Below are 23,582 nucleotides of genomic sequence, written 5' to 3' on the forward strand. Positions count from 1 at the left end.
CTATAACTGATTAAAAAAAAAAAGACATGATATAAAGCATATTTTAATTTTGACGCACGCGAATGCTCACGTTATTACGCGCGCACAAAAATATAACATTTAACCATGAACTGAAGTTTATACCCACTAAATATGATTCAGAAATCACGACTGATTAAGGTGATTATGGGGTCATCAAAGGTTTGACGAAAGAAAGATGAGGGGGGTAAGAAAAACCCTATATTTTGACCATGATGACGTCATCAAAATGTAAAAAAATGTCACATATATGATGGAGAATTGCCTGAGCTATAACATACTCAAAGTTAGAAGACAATCGACCAAGAATAAGCGAGATACGTTCAAATGCGCATTTCTTAAAATGACGTCATCAATAATATTCTGTTTGTTGAATTCAGATGGCAATATGATCACGTCATAATGTCCGATCGGCCATTATGAGCTAAAAAATCATAATTACAACTCATGTGCTTTCAGAATATGTAATAAAAATTGGGGGTCACCTTTCATCCTAAAGAGCTGTAACTGTTTGAAATTAGGCCTGATTTTAGCAAAATTTCACTGTATATCGGCACAAATGCGGACAAAGTTCACTATGTTTGATGCGTGCTTACAGCATTGTTATTGGCCACAAGGTGATTGAAAAGGCCTTAAATTTGTAAAAACAATGTCAGGAACTTAAAATGTGAGAAAAAACTTATTTTCTAGCTTCCGTACGTGCTGCGTGCGTAAAAATGCGCACGCGTAGTAGTAAATTTCAAAAATTTTTGTAATGCTCATAATGGCTTGAAACGTGCTCTAATTTAGTCAAGAAGTGATTCTGAGCGTTTTGAAATTTTGAAGCACGCATACGTGTGCGTTATCATGCGCACGCGTAAAATTAGGGTACATTACACTTAACATTGACTTGAAGTTATTGCTCACTTAATACGATTTTGAAATGGCAATTGGTTAGGTTGGTATGATCGATAAAGTAAAAACGCAAAATTGCGCGTAGCTGATGTCACTCATGACTGGTCACCTTGAAAACCTCACCATGTCTATTCCAGGCGAAGCCAAATTGATCGGTGAAGCGATATTGTGTGTAACTCGTGGCATTCGTGAGATATCGTGCGAACAAAAATATGGAGAAATAAATAGAATAAGAAACTAGATTTGAACTCGTCACTGAGGACGAGTTTGGTGATCCGCCGTACTTTGACCCTCACGAAGCACGCGCGTTTCTGATTGAAAAGTATTATATGCTAAAACATGCTCTATTTAAAGAGTAATTTTGAGCATTTTAAAAGAAATTTTAAAGGAAAAGAGTAATTTTTAGCATTTTAAGGACTTACGAATGTGTACACATACGTCTTAACGACCGTGCGCACGGTAGCATTAATACAGTGTCACAAACCCAACACATGTAACCGAAACGTAATTTCCAGCTTCAGTACGTGCTGTGGGCGTGGAAATGAGCGTATGGCGCTTAAATTTTGGAAAGTTTTGGAATATTTAAAATGACCTGAAATGTGCTTAAAATTATCTGAAAAGTGATATTAACAATTTTAAAATTTTAACGCACAAGTACGAATACCTAAAACGACGTGCCTGACGACGGTAATGGCACATGAATTTAAACCTTGTCAAGTTTAATTTAAAACCCACTGTTGGTTGGTAATGCCACACAAATTTTGCCTTTTCAGTATACGAACTATCGGTCTGATAGTGTCGAAATACAGTCTGCCGCCCTCTATTTTCAATGTGTTTACATCCTTGAAGAAAGAAAGATGAGAAGGCTCCAAAAAAGCATTCTTTTTGACCATGATGACGTCACCAAAATAAAAAATGAATGGACACGTCCGAAAGAGAATTGATTTAGCTATAACATACTCACAGGTGGGAGACAATCAATCAAGATAAACGAGTACGTTCAAACGAGTATAAAAAGTAATAACGTCATAAATAAAAATTCAATTTTTTCTTAATTCAAATGGCAATATGATGACGTCACAATATCCGATCAGCCAATATGATCTATAAAATCGTATCTACAACTCATGTGCTTTCAGAATATGTAATAAAAATTGGGGGTCACCTTTCATCCCATGGAGCTATAACTGATTAAAAATATTTGTGGTTTTATGCATATGTAAATGTAAATGCGAACGGAAGTCACGCGAACGGAAAATTAAGGTACCTGATATTCAACCTTGACCTGAAGATTATGCTCACTTAATATGATTCAGAAATGACGAATGGTTAAGATGATATGGGCTCATCAACGTTTTGAGGATGAAAGATGTGGAGGTCAGAATAAAACAATTTTTTTACCATGATGACGTCATTGAAATGTAAAAATAAATCAAATATGTGAAAGAGAATTGTCTCAGCTATAACATACTGAAAGTTGGAAGACGATCGATCAAGGATAAGCGAGATACGCTCAAATGCGTATTTTCAAAAATGATGTCATAGCTATAATTCACTTTCTTTGAATTCAGATGCCAATATGATGACGTACGTCACAATGTCCGATTAGCCATTATGATCTATAAAATCATATTTCCAACTTATGTACTTTCAGAATATGCAATAAAAATTGGGGGTCACCTTTCAACCTAAGGAGCTATAACTGATTGAATATAGGTCTGATTTTAGCATAATTTCACTGTATAGCAGCACAAATACGCACAAAGATACCTATGTTTGATGCGCACGTACGGTATTGCTATTGGCCAAAAGATGACCGAAAAGAATGGAAATTTGTAAAAGCAATTTCAGGAACCCAAAATATGTAAAAAAAACGTAATTTATAGCTTCCGTAAGTGCTGCGCAAGTAAAAGTGCGCGCGCGTAGTGGAAAATTTCAAAATATTTTGAAATGTTCAAAATAGCCTGAAACGTGCTCTAATTTAGTAAAAAAGTGATTTCGAGCATTTTGAAAATTTAACGCACGCCTACGCGCGACATGAAGCGCACGTGTAAAATTATGGTACATTACATTTAACATTAACCCGAAGTTAATGCTCACCTAATACGATTTCGAAATGGCAATTTGTTAGGCTGATATGATCGATTATGTAAAAACGCAAAATTGCGCGTAGCTGACGTCACGCATGACAGGCCACCTTGAAAACCTTACCATGACTATTCCAGGCGAAGGCAAAATGATCGATGTAGCGACCGTGTGCGTAACTCGTGGCAATTTTGAGATATCGTGCGAACAGAAATGTGGAAGGAAAGGTAGAATAAAAAAAAAAAGTTGTAAGATCTCTGACAATAACAAGAGGTGATCCGCTCGAGAAGCGGATCACTAAAAAAGATGAGACAGTACAATAACAAGAGGTGATCCGCTCGAGAGCGGATCACCAATTAATATAACAAAGATACAAAAGTAAATTAATTAACTAGATTTGAACTTGTCACTAAGGACGAGTTTGGTGATCCGCCGTACTTTGACCCTCAAAAAGAATGCGCGGTGCTGATTGAAAAGTATTATGTGCTAAAACATGCTCTATTTAGTTTTTAAAAAGAGTAATTTTGAGCATTTTAATGACCTACGAATGAGTACACATACGTCTTAACGTCCGTGCGCATGGTAATGATATTAATACAGTGTCACAAACCCAAAACATGTAACCGAAACGTAATTTCCAGCTTCAGTACGTGCGGTGGGCATGGAAATGAGTGTACGGCGCGTAAATTAGGGAAAGTTTCAGAATACTGAAAATGACCTGAAACGTGCTTTAAACTAGATAAAATTTCAAAAAAGTATGTTTGTACATGTAAACTTGTTTTGGCACACGGGAAGGAACCGTAAAAAAAGGTCTGGCAGTCAACGTGTTAAATGTCATGTACCTTAATTTCCGTTTGAGCATCTTAACGTGCGCGTACGTGTGCGTCAAAATTTGTATATTCTTCAAATTATGCCTATTTTTCATCATTTATAGCTTCATAGGATGAGAGATGACTATTCCCCCCCCCCAAACTGAATTTTTATGTGTAACGTCTTTATTTTTAAACTCATTTGAATGTATCTCGCTTATTTTCGTTAGATTGTCTCAATCATGTGAGTATGTTATAGCTGAGACAATTCTCTTTTTTGGAAGTGCCCCTTTATTGTTCGTGATCGTGGTCAAATTAAGAATGAATTATTGGAGCGCTTTTATCTCTCTTAAAAGATCTTAAAAATAACAAACAAGAGACGGCGGCAGACTGTATTTCAACGCTATCAGACTGATATATAGGTTGTTATATGAAGGGAAAATTTGTGTGGCATTACCAACCAACAGGCGGTTTCAAAAACCTTGACAATGTTTTAATTTTGTGATCCCACCTGTGATTGTCTCCCACCTGTGAGGATGTTATAGCTGAGACAATTCTCTCTCGGAAGTGTCCTTTCATTTTTCATTTTGACGACGTCATCATGGTCAAAAGAATTAATTTTTGGGCCCCTCTCATCTATCATAACATTTGTGCAAAAACAGAGGGCGGCAGACTGTATTTTGACGCTATCAGATAGATATAACAGTTCATATGAAAGTAAAATTCGTGTCATTACCAACCTACATGCGTTTTAAAATTAAATTAAACATTAACAAGATTCAATTTCTTGTGCCATTACCGTCCACGCACACATCGTGTGCATTAAAATTTGAAAATTTTCAATATCACTTTTTCAGATAATTTAAAGCATGTTTCAAGTCATTTTCAGCATTCCAAAACTTCCCATAATTTACACGCAACACGCTCATTTCCACACTCATAGTGACATACTGAGCCTAAAATTTACGTTTCTTTACATATTTTGGGTTCCTGACACTGTATTTGAATCAGGAGTCAAAATTTTTTGCCATTACCGTACGCTCAGTCATTAAGACATGCGCGTACGTATGCTTAATTCTTTTAAAAAGTTAAGATGATATTACGTCATCAACGTTTTGAGAAAAGAAATAATTTTCTTTTTTAAATTCAGATGGCAATATGATGACGTCACAATGTCCGATCAGCTATTATGATATATAAAATCATATCTACAGCTCATGTGCTTTCAGAATATGTAATAAAAGTTAGGTGTCACCTTCATCCTAAGGAGCTATAACTGATTAAATAAAAGACATGATATAAAGCATATATTAATTTTGATGCACGCAAACACTCGCGTTATTACACGCGCACAAAAATATAATGTACATAACATTTAACCATGACCTGAAGCTTATACCCAGTAAATATGATTCAGAAATCACGACTGATTAAGGTGATTATAGGGTCATCAAAGGCTTGACGAAAGATAGATGAGGGGGGTAAGCAAAACCCTATATTTTGACCATGATGACGTCATCAAAGTGTAAAAAAATGAATTGCCTCAGCTAATACATACTCAAAGTTGGAAGATCAAGAATAAGCGAGATACGCTCAAAAGCGCATTTGTTAAAATGATGTCATCGATAATATTCAGTTTGTTGAATTCAGATTGCAATATGATGACGTCATAATGTCCGATCAGCCATTATGACCTATAAAATCATATTTACAACTCATGTGCTTTCAGAATATGTAATAAAAATTGGGGGTCACCTTTCATCCTAAAGAGCTGTAACTGTTTAAAATTAGGCCTGATTTTAGCAAAGTTTCACTGTATATCGGCACAAATTCGCACAAAGGTCACTATGTTTGATGCGTGAGTACTGCATTGTTATTGGCCATAGAGTGATTAAAAAGATTGGAAACTTGTCAAAACAATGTCAGGAACCCAAAATGCGACAAAAAAATTAATTTGTAGCTTCCATACGTGCTGCACGCGTAAAAATGGGCACGCGTAGTGGTAAATTTGAAAAAAATTTTGTAATGCTTAAAAAAGCCTGGAACGTGCTCTAATTTAATCTAAATGTGATTTTGAGCATTTTAAAATTTTGACGCGCGCGTTATGACGCGCACACGTAAAATTAGGGTACATTACATTTAACATTGACTTGAAGTTAATGCTCACTTAATATTGATTTCGAAATGGCAGTTGGTTAAGCTGATATGATCGATAATGTAAAAACGCAAAATTGTGCGTAGATGACGTCACGCATAACTGCGCACTTTGAAAACCTTATTGTGACTTTTCCAGGCCAAGCTAAATGTTTGTTGAAGCGTGCATGTATGAATCTCGTGCCAATTTTGAGATATCGTGCTAACAAGAAATGGGGAGAAGCTAGAATTTAAAAAAAAAAAAATCCAATGATGAAGTAAGAAGATCTCTGACAATAACAAGAGGTGATCCGCACAATAACAGAACTAACTTAACTTACAAGTTATGAAAAGATCTACAGTACTGTACATAAGGTTCAAAAGTTACAACAAAAATGAAATTAAAGTACACAGAATTACATTACGCTAATTAACAACTAAAAATTGGTTTCATTTAGAAGTAAAACACTATATTACTCTGTAATGTCCACAAAATGAAAGAAACTTTGGACAGATTTTAATGACAATTCTAAGCTCTCTTTATTTCTGTTCTTTCTCCTCGAACCTCGCTTACGCCCTCAATCTTTACATTCGTTCCCATTACCACAATCTCCCCCCTGTAACAAATTACATTCTTCAATATACCTACTAGGGTTTCTCACTACCCTACCTGACCTAGTTCTATATGGAACCTGGTCTACACCCCTTGGTACGAATCTGTCTGTATTGACATTTTCTGGTTGTGCATTCCCGAAATCATCAATCATCAAAGGCACTGCATTGCCTAACTGGTTTACCCATTCCCTACAGTCAGGGCTTACAATAGCTAACCTTTCAACATTATATGTCTTTCTGTTACTTAACAGAAAGGTTGCATTCCCCACTTTCTTAACTACACGAAATGGTCCCATAAATGAACTTCTGCCCTTATGCACATATTCAGTTTTTTTAACCTTTACATTCATTCCTTCCTGTATAATAGGTTTTTTAACACTGTTACGATTGTCAAAATATGTCTTTTGTTTCTTCTGATTAACTTTTACTAGCTCTTTAAGCTTAGATCAACCACCACATCTGCTGATGGTGTCAACCCTTTAATATCTAACTTGTTTCTCAATTTACGTCCATGCAACAACAATGCAGGTTCCACCTCTGTTGTTGAGTGTGGAGTGTTTCTATATGCAAATAAAAATGACTGCACATATTGTTTAACTTCTTTCCCTTCTAAGAATGCAGTTTGTATCGTCTGTTTTAGCACTTTGTTAAACCTTTCTACGGCACCATTACTCTGTGGGTGATAAATAGCAGAATGCAAATGCCTAATATCTCTTTGTTTTAGAAATTGTTTCATTTTATAACTGACAAATTGAACTCCATGATCAGTGATTAATTCTAATGGGTAACCCTCCCGCACAAACACGCCTGACAAAAAATCCATTACAACTTGTGTGGTCACCTATGGTACAAAACACACTTCCGGCCACTTAGAATAGTAATCAATAAGAGTAATGGCAAATCTGCACTGGTTTGGTAGCAAGTCACAGGGACCAACTATATCTAGTCCTAACTTTTCCCATGGACCTGACGGATACTCTATGGGTGTCATAGGGGCTTTTGAAACCCTTTCCGTTTTATCATGTTCTATACACACCTTGCAATGTTTAATTATATTTTCTACTTGTATGTCCATTCTCAGCCACCAATATAATTGCCTTAATCTTTTCTTTGTTCTCATTATCCCTTGGTGAGCCTCATGTGCTTTATAAATTAAATGGACTGTTAGGGAGTCTGGTACCACCAACCTATCGCCTCTATAAACTCTATTTTCTAACACTATTAATTCCTCCCTTACATTCACATTAGATGTGTATAAGAGACAGACCCTGGAGCGTGCATAGCCAATCAGCGCAAAGCATAAATCCATCTGCGCAACAAGCACATGGTTAAACGAATGATCGACCTCGGCATTAAATTGGGTTAGGGTTATGCAACACTCCTCCTCTACCTCCACTAAACAGACAGCGGCAACTTCGTTGTCTTCGGAGGACCCTGTTTCCGATTCCAGTGGCAGACGAGATAGGCCATCAGCCACAACATTATCAGAACCTGGCTTATATTCAACGGTGTAATTATAATTTAGCAGCCTTGCACCCCATCTAGCTATTCGCATTGGTCTGTGGCCAGTCCCACTTGATGCTAAGAGTGTTGTCAAGGCTTTATAATCAGTTCGCAACGTGAAATGCCTACCCCATAAGTATGTATGGAATTTCTCAATTGAGTACACACATGCCAAAGTTTCACGTTCACCCGTGGAATATTTCATTTCTGCACATGTTAACTTCCTTGACGCGAAAGCTATGGTTACCTCTTCCCTTTCAACTAACTGGGTGAGAACCGCCCCTATTCCGTACCCTGATCCATCAGTTGTCAGAATTGTTTCCCTGTCTGGGTCAAATAATGCGAGGGCTGGACATGTAACGATGCTTTGCTTCACCGATTCAAATGACATATTGGCCTGTTTACCCCACTTAAATTTATCACTTAACTGAACATCCCTTAATGGCTGTACAAGAGTTGCATAATTTTTGATAAATTTGGAATAGTACCCTGCTAACCCCAAAAAGGATTTCACCTGTTCTTTACTTTCTGGGATTGGGCCGCATGTTATTGATTTAACTAAGTCTGGATTTGGGTGAAGCCCCTCTGCATCTAATACATGGCCCAAAATTTTAACACTAGTCACTCCAAATTCACACTTGTCATTTAGGCGCATTCCATAATCTTGAAGCCTATTTAGCACCTGTCTCTTATACACATCTTTTTTTTAACCTTTACATTCATTCCTTCCTGTATAATAGGTTTTTTAACACTGTTACGATTGTCAAAATATGTCTTTTGTTTCTTCTGATTAACTTTTACTAGTTCTTTAAGCTTAGATTTATCAACCACCACATCTGCTGATGGTGTCAACCCTTTAATATCTAACTTGTTTCTCAATTTACGTCCATGCAACAACCTGTCTCTTATACACATCTAGATGTGTATAAGAGACAGTATTACAATGGTCTGATCTCAATGAGGCTCTATCCAGGAAAAAAGTACTTTATAAAAAAAATAGGGGGTGGAGGTTAGCTCCTTCTCCATTAATAATCTTTCCCTGACTCTCGTAGAGTTTGTTTTTTCTACGATTTGATCACGGATCATGTCATCATGCAAATTAGCAAACTGGCACGTACTTGCTAAATGTTTAAGAGCCAAAACAAACTCCTGAACTGTCTCACCTGGTTCATGGGATCGACATCGAAACTTGTACCTCTCCGCTACAACGTTTAGTTTGGGTTCAAAATAATCAGCAAGTAATTGCATAGTTTCTTTATATTCGTCTTTATCACCATCTGCTTCGGCCTGTTGTGCACCAGCAACGGACGTGGCCTTACTGTTCAAAACAGTGTAATAAATCTGTTGAGCTTCAGTACCCAACGATGCTATCAAAATTGCCTTGCGGCGTTCAGCTGACCCAGCCTGCAAATCGGCGGCCAACAAGTAATTTTCAAATATTGTTTTCCACGGGACGGTGGGCGTGCCTGGAGACTCAAGAAACGGATGCGATTTACTCACAATATTGTTCATCCTCGTCGCCAACTGTAATGTCCACAAAATGAAAGAAACTTTGGACAGATTTTAATGACAATTCTAAGCTCTCTTTATATCTGTTCTTTCTCCTCGAACCTCGCTTACGCCCTCAATCTTTACATTCGTTCCCGTTACCACATACTCTTAAGAAAGAAAAGTTGCATGTAGAGTATATTGTACATTTTTATTTCGAAACAGTAAAAGTATTATTATTATTGTTATTATTATTATTATTATTATTATTATTATTATTATTATTATTATTATTTAGATTATTCCAGATATTTGGCACCATGGTAGGAAAAACTTCTTTTCTTATATTCAGTTTTTGGTTTATAAATGCTTAAAATGTGTATTGTATTTGTTCGCGTTCATTAAATCGGTCTCTTAAGTAGGATGGTGTCAAGTTATTCATTATTTTATTACATTGTTACTGCTTCGCTGTGATATTGTTTTTTATTCCAGGTTTAGCCAGTTTAGGTCTCCTAGTGCTTGTGAGCTAGAGTCATATGTAGATGTCCGTGTTATTATCTTGTCTGCTCTATTTTTTAGTACTTGAATTTTATTTTTTAGTGATTGATTGCAACGACCCCATCTTACATTACAATAATCAAAGTGAGGGGAAATGACAGATTTATACAATAAAGATTGAATGTTTTTAGGAAAAATATTATTGCATTTCTTTAAGTAGGCCAGGTAGTACAGTATTTTATTTTTAACATGGTCAACTTGCATGCCATTTTAAATTTTCATCTATGATGACACCTAAATGCTTACATGTTTTACTTTTTTAGTTCCTTGAATGGGATAATTCGAACATGAAATGTATGTGTGTGTGTGTGTGTGAGCAAAGTGAGCAGCGGGTTTGTAAACGAATAGGCTCCTAAACGGTGCCTCACGGTGGGGATATATTTCCTCACGGTTTTCCTCATAGTAACTGGTGGACATGTAGTTGTGCAAGAATTGTTTTTTTTTATGTTAGAGAAATGTAGGACGTACGCGATAAAACATATACCCCTTACCACCATTTTTGAGTCGTTTTTAGGAGAAAATTTTGATATGCTCATGCGTCGGAAAAACTTTGCCGACATTTTGTTTTTCATCGCGAGAGGGTATGCGAGCTCCATAATGCATACCTTGTTGGTGTAGTTGACCAAATGTTTACGGGATCATCGGTAGGGTTAGGCCTCTTTCGTGTTAATGTAGCAGGTGCACGTGTTATTAAAAATGAAAAAAAGTAATCTAACCAAACACGGCAGGGCTCGATTTAGTACTAGCCCGGCGTACAATATCTAGTAAAAACCGCTCCGGGCTAGCCTATTTACTCTTCATGTTGCCCGGTTGTCTAGTGGAGAATTAGCAAGAAAAACATTTTCTTAAAAAAAAAAAAGCAGAACTTTCAAGACAATCCCTGCACAGGAGGTACCGCAGCCCAGAGAGTACACTCTAGCTATCTTTCAGCTCTCCACATGCGTGAGTGTTTAATTATTAAGATGATCCCCAAGTCATTCACCAACCACTACAGGATGGCATGTTATCTTTCTCTCAATAGGAGATCGTTTGATCGTTCAATCTGGTTAATTTAGGTAGTTAGAACATTTAAATTAACGTACTACCATATTCATATTATTTTCTCATAATGATATTTTTAAAATGTCCAACTTTTAATAATAAGTACTTCAATGCTATAGGTAGGCTAGGCTAGACTAGGCCCTAGGTCTTGTATAAAAGCCTCGGTAGCCTAAGCAAGATTTATTGCTATTGGGGGTGAGTCAATCAATTTATTTGGAAATTGCACCTTTGCATCGGTGGCACACACAAAAAGTGGTGCATCCATAAGAAAAACACAGCACGTCTTAAACTAATCTTACAGGCATTAAAGAGCTACAGTAGAAAATACATTTGAACAAAATTTTCGGTCTTAAATTAATACACAGAACATATTCAATAAGAACCTAAAAAATTAAGCAAATTTAGCACTACAAGAAATTTACTCATAAAAATACAAATATACTAATCTTACAGGCATTAAAGAGCTACGGTAGAAAATACATTTGAACAAAATTTTCGGTCTTAAATTAATACATAGAACATATACATATATGAGTGTTTGAGACCTAAGATTTAACAGATGCATTGGTTTGATTGATTTCTGGGCCCTTTGTTAAATATTAGAAAGCCAAAGTTATAACCAGGGAGATGTAAAGCATGCTCATATGTCCCTGTTATAACCAGTGTCGATTTTACAGCATGGGTGATTTTTTTATTTATTTATTCAACAATATTTTGAGAGGGTAGCTCAAACAGCTATGCTACAGAAATTATGAAATTGCAAATCAACCTTCAAATTTAATTGTCACTAATAAATATTTTGAAACAAAATTTTTTCCTGTCTGTGGGCTAGTAAAATATTCTGTGGGCTAGTAAAATCTCTAGTAAACTAGCCCAGTGGGCTAGTTACCAAAAAAAGTTAGGGCAAGCCCTGCACGGTCTTTACATAATGGTATTGGATCGAACGTGTTTAATATTTTGCGGAAATTTTGTTTTCTATCGCGAGAGTATACAGTTTACACTAGAGTAGTTGTCTGTTTTGTTTATGCAAACGTCTAGGCCCTCGCGTGAACTTAGGTTGTTGTGGTAAGTCGACTACTGCTTGTCGTCTAGTAGGTGTAACGTGTGTTTTAGTAAAAATTAATGTGATCTGAACAACATTTTACATTATAGTATTGAATAATTGTGCTTACCTACCTAAAGTCTTTTACACACGATGAGCACAGCAATTGACGTTGCTGTTGCCGTTGGTGTGCAATACACTATAACAACTCCCTGGCAATACGTCCAAAACACGACGACGACAGCAGCATTCAGTCAGTCTTGTTAAAATAAATAATATATTGGTCTACCACAAGACTACCATACAGATCAATAAAATAATCCGCGACAAAATAAAAATCAAGAGTATAACGATTGAATATATAGCATAAATGCATTCATATAAACACAACTTACTATTCTGACCAGACTGACCTCCATTACTGGAATTAGACCCTAGAGGTCTGTGACTTGATAAACCACAGAGCAAAAGTTGACAGTTTTGGCGGCATTAGTTTGATAGACTATTTACAATCGTTGAAATGAAATTCCTCTAGGCCTATATATAAAAAAAAAACGAAAAGAAAGTGGTACAGAAAGAAACTAATTGTGCACAGTTACTGTACTTTAAACACAGAAAAACATACGTGTCGTCGGTATTATGAAGTGTTTTGTTTACGACTGCTGTGTAATTTTACTGGTTTACAACATAGTCATGTCATGTATACTTGAATATGTAAAGTATATGAGTATTCCGTATTCTTAACTCTCTGCAAACTCGAAAATAAATCATTGACCGAGGCACGTTTTATCTACCACCATACAGCGCATGCGTGACATGCAGTATGCAGAGCAGTGGTTGTAGTTATTGTGATAACTATTCTACTTATTACGCATGCGTGTCACTAAGCAGATTTTGAATGAAGATCGAAAGAAAATTTGTTGTTGTCAAACCATGGAGGAGGTATGTCAAACAATGAAGACTATTTTAGTAGATGATAAATGGATAAGTTTGACTTATAAAACCGCCAACTTTGGTTCTGTGGTTTGACCAAAGTTCAAAACAGTGGCAAATCTGCCAAATTGTGAAAAAATAAAATGAAGGACATTTCGTGGTGTAACCCAACACCACCCCAGTCCTACCATGGTTTTGGTTAAGGTGGGAGCTTTTTAGGACATGACAGCTTTGGATACCCGAAAATGTTAATCATACTTCAAAATTTGTTATCTCAAATTGACGTCCCGATTTCCGATGTCAAAAACACCAAAAAATAGGTACGTCCCTATTTTTAGAATTAAAAAAAAAAAAATTATTGTAAGAAGTATCCAGTGTGATGAAGGGAATATTAGTCTGTGGTTCCCCGGGTATAATCCCATCCCCATGAACGCGAAACTGTCCCGATTTCGGGGGGGGGGTGAAATATACCCCGGGATTCCCTTGGCCTAGTGTATGAACAGACGGAAATGACGATTGTTTTGCAAGGTGGTTTTCACCTACGATTCAATAGCCTATCAAAACAATATTCGGGCGAAGAAATCAGTCTTGGTCTTGCATGATGTAACAAGTTATTTTTAGCAGCCAATCTCTGTGGAAATACGCGAGTCTTCACGCTGTGAATTAACGATCCGATCAGCCCACTGGGCAGGTCTTTTCAGGGACGGACCGCGGTGTTGTCTATCTTTACTTTAGCCGCAGTTAGCGAGCTGCTTATTTTTAGCGACAGGAAACAACAAAGTAATTTACAAGAATGGGCTTTGTGTTTTAATTTATGGCGACCAATATCAGTTTTAAGCAATTTTAAGAGTTTCAAGTCGGCAGAATTCGGAGACAATTCCTTTATTTTTTGAGCATTTGTTACATTTATCGACCTAGGCAAGGCCTGCTAGGATGACTTACCCAATCCTCAGACCCTGGGACATCACCCGGGGAAAGTCGGTGTGGGATTCTACCCGGGGAACTATGGTAATATTTTATAGCAGTAGTGACTGAGAAAGTTTTCTCTATTGTTGAAAAAACAAAAGCTAGCATGACAACTAAAACTTAAAGTGCTTTAATGACACACAAGCTGGAAATGTTGAACAGAGATTATAAGTGTCATTCGAATAAATATTAACGTTATGACTCCAATGAGATCCAGCGAAACAAGCAACATACCGTGCCCTTCATGGTGAAGTCTGTAAGCCTACTGATTAAAATGTAACTTAAATATTTTTTCTTGGTTGTGAGGTAAATAAACAGTACACTTGAAATTAGGTAACTCTTGTTTTGTTTGAAGCAACTGTACAGGAATTAGGATATAATTGCCATCTTAATTTTTTGTCACCAATGAATAGCGTCCCTATTTTTGATATTCGAATGTTGGCAGGTATGTAAATGTACAGCATTTGATGGACGGACCTGTATGTGGGTGTAGGTGTACGTAAAAACATTAGAAACCATTACTGGACTACAAATCCCTCTAAACTACGTTTACGTACAAAGGAACGTACACACCCGCAGGGTTCTGGTCTAGATTTGTTCCATCTCTATTAATGTTTATGCCCATATTGATGAGCTCCTAAAATCATAAACTCGGTTTTTTTAACATTTAAGCTCAACTTGTTTCTTGCTAGCCATAACATTACTTTTTCAAGATCAGTGTTTAATCTGTGTATTATATTATTTATGTCTTTTCCAGCATAATACAATGCAGTGTCATCTGCGTACATACTTATATTTACATGCGAAAGAGACTGTGGTAGATTGTTGATGTAGAGGATGAATAGAAGGGGACCCAAAATTGAACCCTGTGGTATTCCACAAGCACTATGACATTTTACCGAGTTGACATTATTAATATTAGTAATATGGATACAATCTGATAAATAATTTTTAAGTCTTAAAAGAAATACAACAAACAGAATGTTTGTATAATACTAAGTATTATACAGTACATGAAATTTAAATAAATACAATGAGTACCTAATAATAATGAGACCTAATTATTAGATTGTATTTACTTAAATAATTTGCTGATTTATAAGGTTTTTTATTAAATGTACTACAAACTAATTTATTGGGTTGTATTTAATATTAAAGTATCATATACTATATAGTACATTAAATAAATACAGGCTAATAGGCCTAATTATTAGATTGTATTTACTTAAATAATACAACCTAACCAGGTTGTATTTATTTAAGTAAATGAGCAATACTTAAAGAAATACAACAGAAATTATGATGCTCTATTCTATGAGTGAATTTAGTAATAAATACAACCTACTGTAATATATTAGGCCTAGTTAATGCAATAAAGAAATAAGTGAACTTATTTCTATTATTTAGGTTGTATTATTAAGATTATTAAATGTACTCTAATATTTAATATATTTACATAAATAAATACAGATGTTATTAGATTGTATTTACTGTGATAAATTTAGTAAAATAAATTTAGTAAAATAAATTACAACCTAATAAATAATTAGCCTAGTTTAATACAATGGAGAAATAACTGATACTGTAGTTCGCTGTTAAATTATGAACACCAGAAATTACCATATGAGCAGGATTAACTGGGTGTGTAATGGCTCCTGTCTATGTCTTAACCAACACCCCTATTCTGAAATGGATCATTCCTTTGTTAATGACATTTATTCCTACTGATAATGATAGATTCCTATCATAATGATAGACGAGTGATACGGAACTCGTGGCTGGAAGGGTTTCGTCGCCTCTGCAAATTTGTGAATTCCTGCGTTTTCCTTCACCTAAACAGCTTTTTCGTCTATCTTCATCCGTCTTTGATGTTTGTTCTTTAATCACGGTTTGTTTAGTTTTCAACATTTTATACATTTGATGAATTTTGAACGTGATTATGCGTAGGCCCTACCCGACATTCATTGCAGGTATTGTGCTTGTTGTTTTGAACGGTCTGTACCTGGTAGATTACGTAAACATTCTTACTACTACACGGCGAAGCTACGTCAACACAATGACACTACCTATACCAATGGCGCCAGTAGCTTGTAGTGTTGCTTTATTTATAAAATATATTATACCTCACCTTAGTAATCAAATCTGGAACTCTCATAATAACAGTCTTAATGGTAGATTAAGGCCATTACACCATGCTTTGGCTAATGATGAAATCTCACCCCAAGACGCCGAAATTTGTTTCACAACAATACTTGACGAATTTCTTAGGGCCAATCCTGAATTTATTGCTGAAGAGAAAAGTAGGCCTTGTAGCAATCTTGCTAATCGCTATACTCGTCGCAAACCAAAAACCCTAATTGAGGCACGCAAACTAAAGAATAAATTAAGGAAACAAGCTTTTAGAAAAGATGCAGTACAAGAAAAGAAAATCGAGTTTTTTGAAGCTCTTAGAGCCTACGACTATCTAAAGAAAATCAACAGGAATAATGAAAAACAACGTAGTACAAAACACGAAGAAAAACTTTATCATTCAAATTTTTGGAGATATAGCAAACAATTACTTAACGACTCACTATATGCAACAAAGAACTTTCCTTCATTTACAAAAGAAACGGCAGATTTATTCTTTAATCTGAAGTATGAAATACCTAGCACCATCAACATAGATGAGTTAAAATGGATTCCAAAGTTACGTATTCCGCCATCTGCGATGACTCCTTTCAATATCGACAACATTCATCCCCGTGATATTAGGAATGTGTTGAAGCGTAAGAGTGCAAATTCTGCTCCTGGACCTGATGGCATCCATTACGGAATTTTAAAGAAACTCACATGTACCCATTCTTTTTTAGCTACATTATACAATAAGATTTTGGCCTCTGGAGTCCCAGTATCGTCATGGACAGACAAAAACATTATTCTTCTTCACAAGTCAGGAAACACAGATACGCCTTCTAATTTCAGAATGATCGCGCTCTCTTCCTCTACAAGTAAAATATTTCATCTCATACTGGCCAATCGCATCGAAGATGAAAGGTGTAAATGGATGTGTAGAACATAATCAAGTTTTGCATGAAATAATTCACCATGCTAAATTTAAATCACGTACTGCTCATATTACCTTCTTCGACCTTGAAGACGCTTTCGGCTCTGTTCCCCATTCTTTAATTGAATTCACTCTAGAGACTGTCTCTTATACACATCTAGATGTGTATAAGAGACAGATTTTATTGTGGGTGGTAAGGTAATGAAACTGGAAATGATTTGCGGAATTGTGGCACAATCTTGCAAGAGTGCGAGATGGTTATCGGTTTATTACGTACAAATATACGTCGAAGACATGGTTTAAAGCTTAAGCCTAAAAAATGACGATCACTCTCCATTGTCCGTGGGAGAGCTTCTAAAATTAACTACACTCTGGGCGCTGATATTATTCCAACAATTGAGAATGATTCACACAAATTTTTGGGCTCTATTATCACCTTTAATAACACAGATCTGGATGTCTTTCAGTACCTATATACGTTAATCGAGAAAAACATTAATAAGATAGACAATTCTTTAATCAGATTCGAGTTCAAGATCAGAGTTTATTCGCAATGTTTTCTTCCCAGTTTAAAATATCATATTACAGTCAATGACATTTGTGCTTCTCATCTAGTTAAGATCGATGCTCTCTGTAACAGATATTTAAACACCAGGTTTAATCTACATAGATGGGGAAAATCCAACTCTGTAAAATGCAGTTCATGTGGTAACCGGGAAACTCTTAATCACGTTCTTAATTTTTGTCAAAGGTCCCTGGACCAGGGGCGCCTTACATGTAGGCACAATAACATCCTCAATCATATTGTTAAGACTCTTAAGAAAGGTTTTTGTAACGCTACTTGTATCCCTGAAGTCCTATCCGACCTCGGAGCCAGCACCCAGCATTTTCACTATACTACCATTTCACTATACTACCATTCCCCCTGAATGCTTACCAACTAACTTAATACCAGATTTATGCATTTATTGGAAAAACTTAAAGAAGCTCCTCATTTTTGAACTTACCGTCCCTTTCGAAACTGGCATCGATGCCACCCACTCCAGAAAATGTAACAAATATGCACCACTAATTTCTGATATTATAGATGCTGGCTTCGAGGTTGAACTCGTCTGTTTCGAAGTAGGCTCCAGAGGATACATTTCCCCTGATAATATTAAAAGTTTAAAGAAAATCCACAAATTGTGCAATAATTCAATTTTATTTAAACAACTTCGAGACGATATCTCCAAAATTGCAATTGTTTCCTCTTTTACTATATACTATGCCAAAGATCAACCCTCTTGGGTTAATCCGCCTTTTTTTTGAACTGACAATTTAATTGAATGCAGTCTCCCTTAATTTGATGATAGGCCGGCCTCTATTTTTATACTTTTATATATTGGTATATTTTGTGTCTTAATATTTTTGTATGTCAACTCATTTAGCCTTGCGTGCTCCCAGTTTTGGGACACTGTTCTGGGCTCTTTATTTGTTTCCTGTATTGTTTTTTATGCAATAAAGTGATTTTATATATATCCTACTGGCTTTATTTCATACACGAAAGCTAGAGAATAAATTCTATATTGTTAGTCTCAAAAGTGTTGCTGTTATTTACTTTATATTGATCTATACTGTATCAGACTAACGCTGCTATACTTTTTATTAATAAATATACACACAGCGTGTAAAAACAATGTACTCAATAAATTAGACATCGTTTGGAAGACGAGCTGTACTGTATAATCCACAATTAGTTAAAGCATAAAGTAAAAATATGAAGTAAAACCATGCCATTCAAATGAAGACAAAAGCTGTTGACTCGCCAAGTTCTGAAATTGAACAATAGAAAATCAATAATGGAGGCAATGGAACCTTTAAGCACCAACACCAACTCAACCAAGCAGAATAACACAGGTACAGCATCAGCGGTTTTACCATGGAAATTGAGAACAGCACCGATAAAAAAAACAGACAGGGAGGCATGGGTGATCTGGTAGTAAAAATGTATCAAACTTATACCCGATTCACACGTTTAAATTTAATAAAAAGTAACAAATTGTAACCGAGCGATCTCCCGAGTTATTTCTACTGAGATAAAAAGCATTCACACGCGTCTGTAAAGTAATGCCAAGGTCTTGTAAAATTTATTCAGTGTTTATTCATTGAATCATTTTTTCCCCTACTGCCGATATAGGTCTAGCCTAGGCCTAGTTGAGAACCCCTGTCACAGATGGACTGTTGAACTCACCATCACTGTAAACATTCGAAGCAATCAATGCCCTTAACAACTGCTGTACTACTACTACTACTACTTCTAAACTAGGCATAGCTTCCAACGTTTCTGTCGACTCTTGATAATACTAGTAATAGTACTAACACCATCACGACGTTCATTTTATGTATATCTTATTCTTCTACCATTACTAATTAACATCAATAACAAGGGTAATTCATTAATCATTGAGAAAAACTAGGCCTATCTATTTCTAGTGGATCAAAATCATCTGCAGAAGGAAGAAAATTCAAAGAACCTAGTGAAACACAGTAGATTGTTGTTGTGTTGAAATCCCTGCGCATGCGCAGATCTATCCATGCTACATCTCGGAAGCTTTACCAGCCTCAACGAGGCTGGTAAAGATTACCGAGACGTTCCGAGATTTTACAAGGATATTACACGGAGGTACTTTCACACGTGCCGTAAAATGTTACTTTTGGTTACATTTTGTTACATTTGGTAAGATTTTTGTACGTGTGAATCGGGTATAACTCGATATCCAGAAAAAGGAAAATGCAGATTTGTAAATACAGGACGTTTAGGTAACAGTTTTACGTCTGATCTGCCAAAGTTACATGCTCTTTTGTGTAGAGTAATTGAACATTATTCAAAGATTGTGTAGACACAGTTAATGCTTCAAGGACGGTGTAAACACAGTTGAGGTTTATGGCTGTTATGGTAAAAGGATTTTATTATGACTAAAACAACTCCACTTCCTAAGCTTACCTCATGTAATAGGACTTTAAGTGTATTTAGAGCATCTTGTGTGTATGTTTGTCTAGTAAAGGGTTTGCCAAATTAAAGTGATTAAGTAAGCCAATGTCCTTGGCTCAAGTTAAATAAAAAAAATTCATGTACATTGCTGGAATAGGATCCTGGTCCTATCCTTGCTTTTCTTTTCTTTTTTCTCTACTACTTTTATACATAATCTTGATATTTTAACAAGGGAATTATTATCAATCAATGAAACATGTCACTAGTGACTTTTGCTCCATGGTTAACATTAATGCTCCACTGCTTTCAATTTATGTTATTTGATGATATTAATTTTAACTGTCATTGCAGATATTACTGTAGAACCATGCCTTCAGAAAATATTTGGAAGTGCAAGTTTGGAATGTGTAACTAACAGTCTTCCAACACCTATGATCATCACATGGATCAAAGATGGCAATGTACTTAATGTGTCTGATACTGATAAGTATCCACAGTCAGAAACAACATTAATAATCAGTGATACCAGAAAAGAGGATGAAGGAAAATACCAGTGTAGAGCACAGTATGCAGTTAACTCTGGAGATGAACAAACACTACTGAGTATAAATGAAGGGATACTGTTATATGGAAGTAAGTACAAATCAGTCAATGATATATTTTATACTCCTTAAAGGCCAGCTCAGGGCAAAATTTTTCTATTGATTATATATTATATTTATTATCAATATTGATTCACCTATGTTTCAGGATTTTTATGAATTTTGTTTTGCTACATGATTTTTTTGAAAATAAGAACTTTTTTGAAAGTGGGGGTATAGGTAAACTTGCCCAGCAAAATTCCTATTCTTTTGCACACAAATGACCTTAAGAGCAAGCTTTTTGAAAAATTCATAACAAATAAGCAATAGGGCAAAAAATTACACTAAATGACTAAACTGGGGTAAATTTAGTCGAACTATTCATTTCTGGTGTTTTTATTTTTTACGTCAGGTACGTATTTCTGCGCAATTATCATTTATTCCCCACCGTAACCACTTGATTTTTTTCACTTTCCGGAGAGTCAATCGCTCTGAGCTTTGCGCATGCGCTAACATGCCAATCCACTGTACTGCTGCTCTCTGGCTTGTATAAAAAAGTGCGAGCGAGAAGATGAAAGTATGATGAATAAAAAGACTAAAGACAGGAGTAGGCCTGTTTTGGTTGAGTAGTAATTGTGCAAAGATAGACGGGAAGGTTTGGTGGTAGATTTCAGGCTCGCAGAATTTTGAAATTTTTGGTTGCCTTTTGGGCAAGCCAGGTCTCAGATTTTGTTGCCCTCCCAATTTTTTACTTGCCCCCTATATTTTTTCGCAATTGACACAATGCTATTATAGTACCTGCCTCACATCAGGGATAAAAATAACAATTCATCAGGGAGAAAAAACATATATATATTCTACATAGGCCTATTAGCTTCTAAAATTAATTAAATAGGCCTAAGCCTTAATTGTCAAATTTTTTTTGGGCTTTACCAATTTAGAAATATTTTGAGTGACGCCCGACAATGCCCCTTTGCTCCCCTCCCCCTCCCTGTTATGCTGTTATGGTTGATAATTATTTACAAACAAACTGGCTTTTCTGCCGAAACGATGGGGGAGGGGGAAGAAAAAGTTATGTATTTTTATGATATATTAGAAGACTCGAAAATCTTTGTAAAAATGGTGCAGTTTTAGATGCCGGTCGGAAATTTGAGAGCCGGACAGGACTGACCGGCGAGGGGAGAACCCTGTTATAGTTATAAATATTTAATTGATATTTTAACAGAATATTATGTTACAAAAAATCGAGACAAAAACAAATATAACTCATTTCTTATTTCAAACAATACAGTTACAAATAATACTGGACATAATGCAATCCCGCTATTTTATAATATACTTTTAAAATCATAGAGAAGAAAAACAAATTTTGTGGATGCTAGTAGAGCATTTACGTTTAAAGGATGCCGCCGCTTATCACGCATGTGAGAAACCTATACCAACGATGCTCATATGGCCGACTATACACAAACACATGTATTGCTGTATTGAGTACTTGGCGGTTGTACGTACATCTGTGGTTTTAGTCCCAGCTACAAGGAGATAACGCTCCACACTACCGAATTCCCAAAGAGTTAAAAAAACCATACGCAGTATCGGCAGCCTGGATTCGATTGACATGACTATTTTTCGACATCTTTCACAGTCGCTATGAGGCCTATCTTTGGTGTACTTTTTCCGAGATTTTAAAGAGGTTGCCCGTCGGGACGCACCCTATTTATTTTTGGTTGCCCGATGCAGATATTTGGTTGCCCCGGGACGTCGGGCAGGCGATTCTGCGAGTCCTGGATTTTATTGATCTAGGTCTAGCTATGGATGCCTTTGAGCCAGAGGTGAGGCCTGGGCCCTATATCGTTGGAAAATCGTCGACAGAAGAAGGTACCTATGCTGCAGCATAGCCAGCCCAGCGGGATTCATTCCCAGCCCAGCTAAGAGGATGGACGAGTTGACGACGATTGGGTCAGTTTTCGTTATGTGGTATCATTTGCTACAATTGAAGGAAAAATGGCAGACCACAGTTGTTTGACAATGATAAATTCAAGAAACTGTGCCTTGATATTAGGATGTTATCAAACTCGTCTATGAATCGAAAAAGGGAAATTCTCAGAGAATAAACGAGGCAACAGCAGGCCTTACATTAATAAAGTAATACTTAGTTGGTAATATTTACATACAGGGCGGCAACTGAGCTGGTATTGATAGTCCTAGCCTAGGGAGGGCCTTAAAATCTTCTTGGCCTAGATCTTTGTTTTATATGCAAGTTAATCCGTAAACTACTCTTTTTTGTCATTTCTTTTTTGTAGTTTTATCAATTGTATTATTGATTCTGTTATGGCAATTATGTTTAATAATTACACCATCTTAACCGACGCGTTTTACAAATTAGTGAGGTGAAGCCCACAGCAGCGCGATGTCACGTTCTTGCGGTGTCGTTGGTTGACTTTTAGTGTGTTGTTTTCTCATCACGCTTGGAGTTTTCTAAAACCCAGCTAGTGAAAAAAAGTAGTACTGCTTGATTTTTATATTCTTGTTTTCAGTCAAATTGGCCAATTTTTTTGTCGAGATAACTCACATGATATCTTATAATAGCGTATTTGAACACATAGTGAAGAGAAAATGTATGCCCGGAGCTGGCCTTTAAGTTATAACATGTGGTTGTAGAAGATTGAGTAATGTTATTATTTGTACATTTTCTTTTTTATGTTAATGAAATTAATACGATTAAAAAAAACTTTAAATTGACATAGGCCCTATGCCTAATACAATCTTGACTAGATACATGTTCACTTTTATGAGTGATTATTATTCTGGCCCCAAAACCTAGACTTGAAATAACTGGAATATTGTTTGATTAGAGTTTTTACTTCTAGGAAGTTATTGTATAGCTGGTATTCAACTC

At 36.1% G+C, this 23,582-nt stretch overlaps 1 protein-coding gene across 1 annotated transcript in view; it reads left to right on the forward strand.

Annotated features, from left to right (window-relative positions):
- Positions 1–23,582, forward strand: part of LOC117101673 (hemicentin-1-like) — a 156,154-nt gene that overhangs the window by 57,207 nt on the left and 75,365 nt on the right. The window contains exon 4 of the mRNA XM_033241702.1: positions 20,454–20,735. Within this exon, the coding sequence (XP_033097593.1) occupies positions 20,454–20,735 (282 nt within the window). The remainder of the gene's footprint in view (positions 1–20,453; positions 20,736–23,582) is intronic.

The sequence above is a fragment of the Anneissia japonica genome, unplaced genomic scaffold, assembly GCF_011630105.1.
Source record: "Anneissia japonica isolate Jap-2015-1 unplaced genomic scaffold, ASM1163010v1 scaffold287783_len325500_cov191, whole genome shotgun sequence".
Lineage (NCBI taxonomy): Eukaryota > Metazoa > Echinodermata > Crinoidea > Comatulida > Comatulidae > Anneissia > Anneissia japonica.